The sequence below is a fragment of the Leucopleurus acutus genome, assembly GCF_964270905.1.
Source record: "Leucopleurus acutus genome assembly, chromosome: 11".
In the NCBI taxonomy this organism is placed as follows: domain Eukaryota; kingdom Metazoa; phylum Chordata; class Mammalia; order Artiodactyla; family Delphinidae; genus Leucopleurus; species Leucopleurus acutus.
Genome location: NC_139152.1, coordinates 34181616 through 34196832, shown reverse-complemented (window position 1 = coordinate 34196832; position 15217 = coordinate 34181616). Strand labels below are relative to the sequence as shown.

The following is a 15217-nucleotide window of genomic DNA, read 5'->3' as shown; positions in this document are numbered from 1 at the left end:
GAACCCTCTTGCACTGTTGGTGGGAATGTAAACTGATACAGCCACTATGGGGAACGGTATGGAGATTCCTTAAAAAACTAAAAATAGAACTACTATATGACCCAGCAATCTCACTACTGGGCATATACCCTGAGAAAACCATAATTCAAAAAGAGACAGGTACCACAATGTTCATTGCAGCACCATTTACAATAGCCAGGACATGGAAGCAACCTAAGTGTCCATTGACAGATGAATGGATAAAGAAGATGTGGCACATATATACAATGGAATATTACTCAGCCATAAGAAGAAACAAAATTGAGTTATTTGTAGTGAGGTGGATGGACCTAGAGTCTGTCATACAGAGTGAAATAAGTCAGAAAGAAAAAAACAAATACTGTATGCTAACACATATGGAATCTAAAATAAAAAAGGTTCTGAAGAACCTAGGGGCAGGACAGGAACAAAGATGCAGACATAGAGAATGGACTTGAGGACACGGGGAGGGGGAAGGGTAAGCTGGGATGAAGTGAGAGGGTGGCATGGACATATATACACTGCCAAATGTAAAATAGATAGCTAATGGGAAGCAGCTGCATAGCACAGGGAGATTCAGCTGGGTGCTTTGTGACCACCTAGAGGGATGGGATAGGGAGGGTGAGAAGGAGACACGAGGGAGGGGATATGTGGATATATGTATATGTATAGCTGATTCACTTTGTTATACAGCAGCAACTAACACAACAATGTAAAGCAATTACACTCCCAAAAACATGTTAAAAAGTGAAAAGAAAAATAAAAACAAAGGATCCTAATTCATCCAAAAAAAAAGCTAATGCATTAATTATTATTATTTTTTAAAACTCAGATTTATATAAAAATGGATATAATTTATCTGAGACAATTTGTATTTTTAAGTGGGAATCTAGGAAAAATCAGTTGACATGGTGCTGTCAACCTTTACTAAATACAAATACTACCTTATAACAAGATTGACACTTAAGATTTTCATTAGAATTACATTTTCAGTTTGTTTTTGTTGAGTAATGATTTTATACCCAGTTTTATCCTGTTTACTCTTAAAACAAAGGAAAAGCTATACATTATCTTTAATTTTTTCCATAGAACGAAGAACCATGAAACCATATGTTTCTTGAAGGTAGGGGATAATTATTAAATAGGAGCATAATGGTAGCAGGGAAGACTATAACTGAAACGTATCTGTATCTTCAGTAAGAGCTAGTGTTTGAAGTCATCACTGCTCTAGCACATTAAAATGAACATGTACCTGATTAATATGTATTGAGTTAAAGGTAAAGGCAGTCTTCATGTGAACCTGAAATAAAGTTCTGTTGAGGAGACTTTTCTTCTGTTAGGAATAGTTTTTTGTTTTTCAATGACAGGTCCAATTTAAAAAGTGTAACATGGGGGGTGGGTGGGAAGGGGAAACTGGGAGGAGGTGAGAGAGTAGCATTGACATATATACACTACCAAATGTAACATAGGTAGCTAGTGGGAAGCAGCTGCATAGGCACAGGGAGATCAGCTCGGTGGTTTGTGACCACCTAGAGGGGTGGGATAGGGAGGGTGGGAAGGAGATGCAAGAGGGAGGGGATACGGGGATATATGTATACGTATAGCTGATTCACTTTGTTATACAGCAGAAATTAATGCAACATTGTAAAGCAACTATACTCCAGTAAAGATGTAAAAAAAATAAATGAAATGGAAAAAAATTAAGTAAAATAAAATAATTTATTGCTATAAAAATAAAAAATATAACAGTTAATCAAAAATATTACTGTACTACTTTGTACAATTATTTACATTAAAATCAGCATCATTGTTTATCAGTGGCCTGGCATACTTTTTTTTTTTTTGTGGACATACTTGTATATGTGTATGTGGTTGGTTTGTTGTAGGTGACAAATGGTTATTTTAAAGAGTTATTGACTGATGAATGGGAATTGCATTGATGCTTTTTATCTGAAGTCTTACAGATTGTTAATCCACTGTGGTGGCCTCTACACCAAAATTCAAGCAATGTTAATGACAATGGCTAGTTAAGAAATGGTAGATTTTGATCAACTAATTATCCTTTACTCATATTAAAAAATGATGGTGGTGTTTTAGTGAGATAGAATAGTCTGATAGCTGATTTTTTATATATTAAAATATAGCTCTTGTTACAGCTGGAGATTTTAAAATGAAACCATTCAAATCATTTTCTTTTCCTTGTGTTTCTGATAATGCCAGAAGTTTCTGTTGACCTCATAGTTAGCACATTGTTTTTGTATTTACTTTGGTGCGTTCATATATAATAATCTGATGAATTTACAACTCTGTCCCTTGTAGTTCTACATGTATTAATAATCTCAAATGAATTTAAATAATTTTCTTATTCTGATAGAGAAGAAAAAGCTGGATCACTTACCAGTAACTGGAGTTCTCCTATTGGGTAATCTCCACAGATCCACATTCTTTGAAGTTATTGTGAATGCCTCGAGGACCAAGGGACCGTTGAAATTTCCAATTTCAGGAAGGTAAGCAAGCACACTGAAGCATGTCTCTAGCATCTCCCAAATCCCCTCCCCCCAACTTTCTTACATATGCGTCTGTACTGCATGCCCCCTCAGTTCCAGTGGATGCCCATCAGGAAGATTCTCATGCTGGACAGAAGGGCAAGAGAGGTGGATCTGTGAGGGAAAAGACCCAATAGGATAACTCAAGTTGCTGGTAAGTAATCTAGTTTTCACAGACTTAAGATTTTTTCCCCACATTTCTTCTCTTTAGGAGTTCATTTAATTACAAAGAGAGGAAGTTGTTTGGGATAGCCTCTTTTTGTAAGTTTGATGTGGATTATAGAATTTACTGTATGGATGATAAATACCTAGTCCTTAATGGGTACATGAATAAATGTGACATTAATTTTAAAGTATACATTTACATAATAGCTGTTTATAAAAATTATATATTTATTGCCTTTTGATAAATAGTGCAATAGTTCTAAAGCAGTGTGAGGAAGCTATATGTTGAATTATTTTAATTCCTTTATTTGTGATGTTTGTTTTAATTGAAGTAGATACTTGTACTGTAAAATTTCTGCTTATGTCAAATTCGGCCAAATTCTTTTGGCACAGTACTAAACAGCAAGAATAGTTTTACTTCTTACTGACCTAGTTTTCAATGTACCTTTTAATTTCATTGAAGGTATATTTGGAAATAATTCAGGGTGTGTTGCAATTATACTTACCACTTCATTATTCATAATGGATTGGCTTATTGATGTGAAGGGGTGACATAGTTGGTTCACTATGAGCTCTGTGATTCCTCATGTACCAACCCCATTTATTTATGTAAATGTTAGAATTGGACTGAGTTCCTTGCTTCCCATTTCTCTCTCACTCATTCTGCATTGTTACCAGGTTACCATTGTTAAAAGGCCACTTATAGCACATAAAGACCTGTAGTGGTGCCGTGCTCTTGCTGTTTATAAAATTTCATCCGTTTGCTGGGGACTTAGGGCCTCCCGTAATCTAATCCCATCCTATTTATCCAGCCTTGATTTCTTCAATTTGAAACTTTTGTTTTGGTCTTACCAGGATACTTCTCATATTTATGCTTTGGCTTGTGCTTTTCCATTTTCTTGAAATGACCCTCTTTTCATTCTTCTTCTCTATACTTTAAGGTTGAGGTCAGGTCCTACCCCTTACATAAATCCTTTTATGCTGGCATCTCTGTTATTTCTGCTTCTTCAGTGGAAAAATGAGATTGTTATGAGGATTGAATTAACTAATTCTTGGAGTGTATTTAGAACAGTGCCTAGTGGCACATAGTAACTTCTCTTATTAGCTATTATTTGATTGTAGTTTGATCTTAAATATTTCTGTGATTGTAGGTATAATTCTTATCTGTATGACACAGTTTAGCTTTAAATATTAGCTTCAGGTTGTATTGATTGTTATTTCTTCTGATATAAAACTCTTAAGCTGACTTGTATGGTCTTTGAGAGCAAGGATAGGATTTTATTGTGCTATCTTACTTCCTAACATTAGTGACTGAGATTAAATCGTGCCCATTGAAAAATTAGTTTTTATGTAGAATCACAAATATACTTGCCAGGGCTTCCCTGGTGGCGCAGTGGTTGGGAGTCCGCCTGCTGATGCAGGGGACGCAGGTTCGTGCCCCGGTCCGGGAAGATCCCACATGCTGCGGAGCGGCTGAGCCCGTGAGCCATGGCCACTGAGCCTGCGCGTCCGGAGCCTGTGCTCCACAACGGGAGAGACCCCAACAGTGAGAGGCCCTCGTACCGCAAAAAAAAAAACGCAAAAAAAACCCCACCAAAAACAAATATACTTGCCAGTTTTTTCATTTATAAAATGGGTTCATTTGGCTAATCAATCCTGTTTGTACTGTGTATTTTTTCTTAAGAGCAACAACTTTTTTCCTTCAAAGCTGGTATAGTGAAATTATAATTGTTTAATACACTATAAACTTCCATTGCACATTAGAAAAGAATGTATAGCTTTGAGAGTGTTAATTCAATTGTATTCACTTTAAGACTCTGTGTAGTAGTATACTTGATTTTTGAGGTTGGAATATCTTAGAAGATTATTGCTTGATTTTTTCAGAAATGCTTGGATTTAAGATACCTGTCTGATGAAGCAGTAAATGAAATCTGATTTCAAGGTCACTGAAGGAAGGAAATGCTTTTTGACAGATTGATTGTCACTTCTAAATAATCACCAGAGAACCACTTCAGGTCTAATTAGACAAGCCAAAATGAAGAACAGTCAGTCAGATGATTTAAGTGTTTGATTTGAATCTGCCGACTCTTCAGTCTCCTGGTTTTTTTAGTGTGATATGGTATGAGAATGCCCTTGTTCTGTAGAGATGCATGCTGAAATATTTAGAAGTGAAATATCATGATGAGCTCAGAAGAATAATGTGTGGGTATCTGGATGTGGTGATATGTGTATGTAAAGAGAGAGAAAAGGAGAGAGAGCAGATCTGGAAAATTTTAACAGTTTAAAACCTAGGTGAAGGGTATGGTGGTATACATTGTACTTTCAGCTTTTCTGTGGCTCTGATATTTTTCAAACAAAAGTTGGGGAGAAAGTATTTTATAAAGAACTTTATTGTGCTTCAGTTTCTCTAATTCTAAAATGGCAATAATAGGACTTATTCTTTCCATGCCTTGATGCAGGTAGGCACAGTGGGATAACATTCAGTAGAATAGCATTCAAGAGAGCTCTTAAGAAGTATTTTTTCTTGACATTAAAGAAGAATTTTATAATGGAGAACTTTTCAAAGAACATTTCACCTAAAAGTATATTAGATTAAAGTATATTCCTTTTTTATTATTCAGAGCATATTCCATTATAATTGAATAAGAACAGTCAAGAAAAAAATATATGTAGATATATAAATTAACCAATTGCAATCTTGAAAATGAAAAATATATCTAGTTATAAAATAATCATTGGGCGACTTCCCTGGTGGTGTAGTGGTTAAGAATCTGCCTGCCAATGCAGGGCACATGGGTTCGATCCCTGGTCTTGGAAGATCCCACATGCCACGGAGCAACTAAACCTGTGCGTTGCAACTACTGAAGCCCACGCGCCTAGAGCCCGTGCTCCACAGCAAGAGAAGCCACCGCAGTGAGAAGCCCGTGCACCACAACTAAGAGTAGTCCACACTCGCCGCAATGAAAGAAAGCCCACGTGCAGCAACAAGGACCCAGTGCAGCCAAACATAAATAAATAAAATAAATAAATTTTTAAAAAATCATTGGGCAAAATAGAAGATTAGATGTAGCTAAAGACAGAAGTTGTTAATTTCAAGATAAAACTGGTTAACTCTTCCAGGACTAGAGCACAGGGAGATAAGGAGATGAAAAATAGAAAATAAAAACTAAGACACCTTAGAAATAGATTGAAAAGCTCCAGAGTATCTCTAATTAGAGTTTCAGAAGAGAGAATACAGAGAATGGTAGAGAAGCAATATTGAAGAAAAAATGACTAAGAATTTTCAAGGATTAAAAAAAATAGTGGAAATTATGAAATAATTAGAACTGAATCACAACAAAAGCATTGTATCAGAACTTGAGGGATATAAGAAAAGTGGTGCTTAGGGGTAAATGTGTAACCTTAAATGCATGTATTAGGTTGAAAGAAAATAAGTGACCCGGATATACAGCTCAAAAAACTAAAAAAAGTAAAAAGTAAAACCAAAGAAAGAAGGAAAGAGGAAATGAAAATAAAAGTAGAATTTGATGAAATAGAAAGTAATCAACAATAGAAATAGTAGCAATGTTCATTCAAATTGAAGCTGGTTCTTTTCAGTTGATTAAGTTCTAGAAGTACTCACCAAGAAGCAGATGACACAAATAATAAAGTTATAAAATGGGATGTAATTACAAATTGTAATTTTTAAAACCATAAGAAATCACTATTAATTTATGTGTATATAAATTTTAAAAACCTGGTGAAATGGTCTGTTTTCTAGGGAAAAAATCATTCAAAAATTGTACAAGAAAAAGAAAACCCATAGGAACTAAAAACCACTAAGACATTGAAGCTATAGTAAATTTCCCCAAGAAGTTTTTTTAAATATCAACTTAATTGAGCTATAGTTCATAAACCATACCACCTACCCATTTAAAATGTACAATTTAATGGTTTTTAATATTTTTACAGAATTGTTCAATCATTACCACAGTCAATTTTAGAATATTTTCATCACCTCAGAAAGAAACCATGTACATATTAGCAGTCAGTCCCAGTTCTCCACAAACCCTCAAGCCTTAGACAACCACTAATCTACTCTTTGTTTCTATAGATTTGCCAGTTCTACACATTTCACACAATGGAATCATTCAGTTTATGGCCTTTTGTGGTGTACTTCTTTCATTTAGCGTAATATTTTTAAGGTCCAGCCATGTTGTAGCATGATCAATATACTTCATTCCTTTTTATGGCCAAATAGTATTGCATTGTGTGGATATACCACATCAGTTGATGGATATTTGGATTTTTTTCCTATTTTTTGCCTATTATGAACAGTCCTGGTACCAACATTTGCGTGAAAGATTTTGTGTGAACATGTGTTTTTATTTCTCTTGGGTGTATACCTAGGAGTAGAATTGCTGGGTTATATGGTAACTCTGTTTAACCTTTTGGGGGGCTACCAGACTGTTTTCCAGAGCAGCTGTACCATTTTACTTTCCCACCAGCAATGTATGAAGGTTCTAGTTTTTCTACACCCTCACCAACATTTTCATTATCTCTCTTTTTGATTAAAGCCATCCTAAAATTGGTGTGAAGTAGTATCAGAAGGATTAGTTTTAATTGTGATTTTGTAATCATAATTTCACATATACTTTTGGGGAACAGGTAATCCCAATTTTATACAAACTGACCCAGATAATAGAAAAAGAGGGAGAGCTGCCCTGTTGTTTATCAGACAAATTTAGCCTTGAAACCTAAACTGAAAAGAATATACAAGAGAAAATATATTACATTCAATCTCATTTATGAACAGATATAAAAATTTTATTATTTTATTTTTTCTTGAAAAATTTTAATTAGGATAAGAATGTAAGGATAGTTCAATATTTGAAAATTATATCAATGTAATTTATATGGTAAGATTTAGGGAAAAAATCTTGCAAGAATTGGTAAAAGTATATGATAAAACTCAGCACTCATTAATGTTTTTTAAAAAGGTAACCCTCAAACCATTAAGAGAAATGAACTTTTTTCTTCCAGTAAAGGCTGTCTTTCAAACAGCAAGTGTCATGCTGAATGGCGAAACCTTAGAAACATTCCCTTTAACGTCAGGAATAAGACAAATATATCTCTACTAATAAGATAAGAAAAAAATAGAAATAAAATACAAAAGGATTGGAAAGGAAGAAAAATGAGATGAACATATCCCTAGAAAAAATTTTTTAAAAAATCAACAGACTGTACTAATAAGAGAATTCAGTGTTACTGGATACAAGCTCAACATTCAAATTGACAACCAGTTAGAAAATGAAAAATACCTCTTATACAGCAAATTCTGTAAAGTACCCAAGGTTTTATTGAAGGACATAAAAGTAGACATGAATAAAAGGATATACTATAATTATTAGTGGGAAGTATACATATTGCTAAAAAATTAACTTCTCTGTGATTTATATGTAATTTCAGACAAAAATCTCAGTAGGATTTTTTTTTCTTTTTTGGTGGAAAATGACCTTCATATACAAAAGTAAAGGCACATGAATAACCAAGACAGCTCTGAAAGAAGAAAAAGAACAAGGAAGAGGGAGTTGCGCTGTTGGATATCTAGACTAATCTTAAAATTATGATATATAGAATAGAATCCTACATAGCATGAAAAAAAATAAACTGCTACACACAACATGAGATGAAATTTCTAGACTAAATGTTGAGCAAAAGAAGTGAGACACAAAAGAGTTCATATTGTATGATTTCATTTCTAGGAAGCTCAAAAACAGAACTAATCTGTGGTGATCGAGATCAGAATAGTGGTTATCTTGGAAGCATGGTACTGACTGAGAAGGGATATGAGGAGCATTCTGGAGCATGAGAAATGTTAATATCTTGATCTGAGTTGGATCACCCAGGGGTGTACATATTTAAAAATCAGGCTGTACATAGTACTTGAGTACTTGTATACTTTATATAAATTATACCTCAAAGAAAAGTAAAGCCTTATCGTATTTAAAATAGTATAGGCTTAATACAGGAAAAGAGAGATTAATATAACAGAATAGAGAGTTCAGAAATGGATCCATATATATTTGAGAAGTTGTTAGGTGCTAGAAATGGCATTTTCTATCCCCAGGGAAAGAAAATGTGGACTGTTGAATTGGTTTTTCTATATGGGGGAAAACTAGATTTCTACTTCAGACCATATGCAGAAATAAATTCCGGTTGAATTGAACACTAAACATGAGAAACTGTTTTTAAAAAATAGGAAAGTATAGAAGACTATGTATCTTTAGGATATGTAAGGCCTTCTTTAACAAGTCAAGAAAAAAAGAAAACCTTCAAGGATAAAAAAACATCAAGGATTTGACTACCTTAAAAAGAAAAACTTAGGTTTAATGTAAGGCATCATAAACCAAACTAAAACATAATGTCACATCTGGGAGATATGTGTAATGTCTGTAATGTCCAGTGGATTTGTGTCCAGAATACGAAAAGATCAAAAGAGGTACTATAGGTGATACAAATAAAATGAACAATGGATAGTAAGGTAATTCACAGCAGAGGAAACTGGAAATTGGACTGAGAAGATGCTTAGCCTCATTTGTAGGGAAATGTAGTTAAAAGCTTATGAACCGTCGATTTTCACCCATTAGATTGCAAAGCTCCGGATCAGATAAGTGTTACACAATCTAAAATGTGCATACCTAGTATCCAGCAATTACTATTCAAGGTATTAGTCTAGAGAAACTTGCACATTTGCCCAGGGAGATTTATGCAGGCATATTCATTTGGAAAAAATATCTAAATGTCTACAATAAGAGGCATGGATAAATAAAATAAGATATAAAAGTTATTTAATGAAGAATTACCTAGATCTATGATTAGGTTATTGTCAGTGATTTTTTTAAATTTAAGAAACAGATTCTACTGTCTATGCCCAGGAATTGTTCTAAGCATTTTATAAACGTTAAGTATTTTAGTCCTCATGAGAACTTAGAAATAGGTACTGTCATTATTTCCATTTTATAGATGGGAATACTGAAGCATAGAGGGGTAAATAACCCTACCTACTCTCATAGGTAGTAGATAGCAGAGCTGGGATTCAAAGCTAGGATTGAACCTCAGTGGCCTGGCTCCAGAGTCCACTATGCCATGCCACCTTTTGATGTTTATAAATATGGAGAGACATCATAAATGCAAGGAAAAGGTATTGCAGAATGATGCATACAATATGATCTCATTTACACCAAACTCATGGTAGTTGTTACCTCTGGATGGGGTTGGGAGGTGAGGGAGATCTTAATGATAGTGGTAAAAAGAAACTAGCTTATGGAACTGCATGTTTTTCCTTAATATGAAAGTAATATAAGTAAAGTAATATGTACATTATAGCTTTTAAACATCTGCACTTAATGTATGTATATGCTTATTTTTGTAAAAGGAAACACTGGAAAGATTGACCTTTATTGTTTTAATCTTTATTTATTCTTGGTATTGGTTATATAGAAAAAGAAAAAAGCAGTGGCCCTAGCAAAATGGCTGTAATTTAGTCTAGTTCTGCGATAGTGAGCAGCAGGTAAGTGCTAGACCCTGGGTTAGGTGCTGGGGATAGGGTGCTTTCACCCTCCCTCTTTAAGGAGTTCAGAGATGAACAGGGAAAGAGATGAGAAAAATACTTTTAATTCAGTATGTTATGTCTCTATCTCTTCTTCCCTGTTTCTCCATCCCCACCCTTTCCCCTCCATATACAAATAGGAGAAGGGGGAAGTGTCTTGAGTTGGGGCAAGAGAAACGGGCAATGAAATATTGATGGCAATCCTACTTCTTATTCTTTTACAAAACTATGAGAGAATAAATTCTATAATGGTCAGAGATTGTAGCTTGTTCACCATTATATCTCCAAAACTTAGTTTAATACCTTGTGCTTAGTAGACCCCTGGATGTTGAAATGAATGCACTTTGACACTTCGCTCTCAAATTAACTAACACCTGAGCCCAAAGTTCTCCTCTAGCCGTCTAGGGTGTCTTCCACTGGTTCCATTTCGTCAACTGATTACCAAAGTCTAAGGCAGTTTGACTGAGAATTATATATGAAGTCTTGAATTGTTTTGTGCCAAAGAATTCTGACTTGAGAAATATTTTAATCTGTAGGAAATATTGGATCTCTAAAATCCAATATAATTTTCTTTGTGCTGAGTCCAATACATTTTTTAAAAATTAGTAGTCTTGTAATATTGGGATAGTTCAGTTGTTTTTCTCAGATATTGCATTCTCTGTCTTTGAGTCAGTGCTATCTTGTAAAAGTTTTATGTTCTGTATCTTGTTTGTGAAATTCTTAATTTCCTAAAACAACATTCTTTTTAAGTTTCCAGATGGACCATGGAATGTTTCCAGATGGTATTAGTGTTTATGAGAATTGCACTATCTTTTAAAATCTGTCATGGTATCTCATAAAAAGTAATACAGTTATTTCCTTTCACCCTAATGAGAGAGGTGTGTTTTCCTTTATAGCAAATTGAAATTAGGCGAGCTCTTTCCCCAAAGGGTGAATTTGAATATCTGAAAATTGCTGAGAATGGGTAAGCTTGAATAAATCATAGTGAAAGATATTTATCTTACACTGTAAGTTTAACACTAGGATTGTAATTGAGAAAAATCCTAAAACAAAGTTTATTGTTATCCTGGATGGATTTGACTAAACTATTGGTCAAATCCTGTTCTATGTGTACATAGTGCTTCTTTCTTACTATGTAACCCTTTTGCCAGAGATAACATGAAGAGAGCCTGGCTAACATTGGGTGGAACAATCCTGCTGGCTCAAGCCCCTCCCCAGATATTTGATTCAGTCTATTTTCTGGACAGTCTGGTAAGCTGTCATTGTTCTTCACATTAAAATCATCTTATTCAGGATGTACCCAAGAGGAATTTAGTACTAAAGGAACAAACTATTAAATTCAACGAAAATGTTAAAAATAGTCCTATTAACTTAAGGCTTCACATTAAACATGACTAATTTATAACAGCACTGTCCAGTAGAAATACAATGCAAGCCACAAAAGGGAGTTATATATATAATTTTAAAATTTCTTGTGGCCAAATTAAAATGTAACTCAATTTATCTAAAATATTACCCTTTCAGTTTTTAGCAGGATATTTCACAATCTTTTTCATATTAAGTCTTAAAAAGCTGGGATGTATTTTATACTTAGAGCACATCTCAATTCAGATTAGCACATTTCAAGTGCTCAGGACCCACATATGGCTTCTGTATTATACAGTGCAGATTTGGAGCATCTGAAAAACATTTGGTTTTGTATAGTTCTCCGTCTGTTACTTCTCATTAAAGATGCTTTGAGTATTTTTTTTTTCTTTTATTGCTTCACCTGTTCATAGGTGCTTAGCTTTACTATTGATTATTGGTAACCTGAAACCCTACTGTGCATTCCTAAATTTGACAGACCATTTAGGTCTTTCTGTAATGTCTTCTCATATCCAGGCCTACTTAATTTCTTTAGATAAATTGTAAAGTTTCCTTCCTATAAGCTTTTAATCAGAGTATCAGTTCCTCCTTTCATCAGAATATCAGACTCAGATCTTCTACATGGGCTAGAGTAGGTAGCATTATACAGTTGACCTTTGAACTGCATGGGTCTGCTTATACGTGGATGTTTTTCAATAGTAAATACTGCAGTACTACAGTCTGCCACTGATTGAATCCATGGATGTGCAGAAACCCTGGATACAAAGGGCCAACTATAAGTTATATTCAGATTTTTGACTGCATGGGGGTGGTCACCCCTAAGCCCTCGTTTTTCAAGCGTTGACTGCACATTATTGTCATTGTTATTTCCCTCATCCCAGCAGGGTAACAAACCTCTCCTTTCTTCGTTCAAAGTCACTGCTCTGAAGCAGGTTTCCTTACATGCAGACTTCTTTTTTATGAGGTGAGATCTAACATCTTACTTTACGGGAATTGAGTATCCATTCTCTAAGATACTAAGGGCTTGGAGATTTTCAAATCAACCCATTTTTTCCCCTAGTTGATACTGTTTGAGAATGAACATACTGCAAAATAAAGCCATAACTAAGGTACAAGACATGTGACTTGACATTTTAATAGCTTTTTGGTTTCATCTTTCCTAGATGAGGGACATTTAAGAAGATTATTCTCAGTAAATGAATTTGTAACCTCTGATGCTTATCCATGTGTCCCAGTACCAGCAGAACAATCTTCTGTAAATTATTTCAAAGAGTGCCAAACCTTATTCTTCTAACATGAGATTACTTGGGCTCTGAATATATAAATGCTCAGATTCTGGGGTTTCCTGGGCTGTTTTCTTGTCTTAATTTTTGTTTAACTTTCGTACCTGTTTGGAGTTTCCAGTCTTTCTTAACCTACCTGTTTGTTACTCCATCTCCCTTCTAGTAGAATCTCAATTCCATTCTATTTTCTTCCTAACCCTACTATGTTCATAATGCCCATATGGTCAGTGCACGTCACCCAGCGTCGTGAGTGCAGCATTTGAGTGTTATTTATAGGTGATGTTAAGGTAGTTTTTATCTCTGCCTAAATTTCTTCCTCCATTTTGGACTTCTCCCATAGTGCATATATTTTAATTACTTGTGTATTTTTCTGTTTCTCACACTAAACTGTAAACTAAGGGTTAAAACCATGTCTGTCTTGTTTTAATCACCTGTTGGTATAATAGTTTAACTGATATTGGCATTTGAAAGGTCTTGCTATTTACCATATGCATGTTTAAGATGTGGCTGTAAAACAGTGAGTGTTTTCAATAAGTTAGATGTAAACATCTCCCACTTTTTTGAGTGTGAAACATTAGACAGTTATTAAGGCAACTCCACTTCGTGTCTTCTAGGTATCTCAATCTTTTTTTTTTTTTTTTAATTTATTTTTGGCTGCGTTGGGTCTTCATTGCTGCATGCAGGCTTTCTCTCGTTGGGGTGAGCGGGGTCTACTCTTTGTTGCAGTGCGTGGGCTTCTCATTGCGGTGGCTTCTCTTGTTGCAGAGCACGGGCTCTAGGTGCGTGGGCTTCAGTAGTTGTGGCACGCTGGCTCAGTAGTTGTGGCTCACGAGCTCTAGAGTGCAGGCTCAGTAGTTGTGGCACATGGCCTTAGTTGCTGTACAGTATGTGTGGGATCTTCCTGGACGAGGGTGCGATATCTTGTCTCCTGCATTGGCAGGCGGATTCTTAACCACTGTGCCACCAGGGAAGTCCTAGGTGTCTCAATCTTAATGTGCAAAATTGAACTTAGATTTCTCTCCCCAAATTCCTTCTTTCTGATGACACATTCTCTCTCCCCTCACTCTCTCTCTTATCCTTTACTTCCTATTCATCTACAAATCCTGTCTGCTGTACCTCCAAAATATATTTGGAATTCTGCCACTTCTTCCACACTCTGTTGTTGCCGTCCTAATATAAGCCACCATCATCTCCTGCCTGCCTATTGTAGTAAGTTCCTAACTGGTTTCTGTGATTACTCTCTGCTCCCCTACCATCTGGTCTCTAAATAGCAGCCAGGTAATTTTTTTTTAAAGTTTCCAGTGCTCATTTTAATTTGATCCTCACAAACCCCTTTGTAGAATGACTATTATTATTGTAATTATTTTCTCAAGAAAGCAGTGTCCAGAAAGGTTAAGTGACTTACATAAGAACAGAAGTCATTCAGTAGCAGAGCCAGAATTTAATTATAGATCTTCGTGTCTCAAAGCTTTGCCTTGTGGACCACAAACTCTAAATGTGATTGACTTGGGAAACTATAAGAAGGACATTACCTTAAAATCTCCCCCAGACTGTTTTGCAAGGGGATATGTCATTCATACCATTTATATTCACTCTTCTAAAGCAATCAGTTTTTGTTTTTTAAATAGACTATTCTTTAGAGCTGTTTTAGGTTCAGAGCAAAACTGAGTGGAAGGTACAGAGATTTCCCATATATCCCCTGCCTCCACACTTGCATAGCTTCCCCCATTATCAACATCCCCACCAGAGTGGTACATTTGTTATAATTGATGAACCTGTATTGAAACATAATTATCCCCCAAAGTTCATTGTTTACATTAGGATTCACTCTTGGTGTTACACATTCTATGGGTTTGGGCAAATATATTATGGCATGTATTTACTATTATAACATCATGCAGAATAGCTTCACTGCCCTGAAAGTCTTCGGTTCTCTGCCTATTCCATCCTTCCCTCCTCCAACCCCTGGCAACCACTGATCTTCTTATTGTCTCTATACTTTCACCTTTTCCAGAAGGTCATATAGTTGGAATCATACAGTATTTGCCTTTTCAGATTGGCTTCTTTCACTTAGTAATATGCATTTAAGATTCCTCCATGTGTTTTGGTGGCTTGATAACTCATTTCTTTTTAGCACTGAATAATATTCCATTGTCTGCATGTACCACAGTTTATTTATCCATTCACCTATTGAAGGACATTTTGGTTTCTTCCAAGTTTTGGTAATTATGAATAAAGCTGCTGTAAAC

The 15217-nt window shown here is 35.2% G+C and overlaps 1 protein-coding gene across 4 annotated transcripts in view; it reads left to right on the top strand.

Moving 5' to 3' along the window:
• Positions 1-15217, top strand: part of YAF2 (YY1 associated factor 2) — a 65210-nt gene that overhangs the window by 20976 nt on the left and 29017 nt on the right. The window contains exon 3 of one of the 4 annotated variants that reach the window (XM_082849664.1): positions 2454-2525. The exons of 2 other annotated variants lie outside the window; for them this stretch is intronic. In XM_082849664.1, the coding sequence (XP_082705790.1) occupies positions 2454-2525 (72 nt within the window). Of the gene's footprint in view, positions 1-2392; positions 2526-15217 lie in introns of all 4 variants that reach the window. One more of the 4 variants, XM_082849665.1, reaches the window with a different exon arrangement.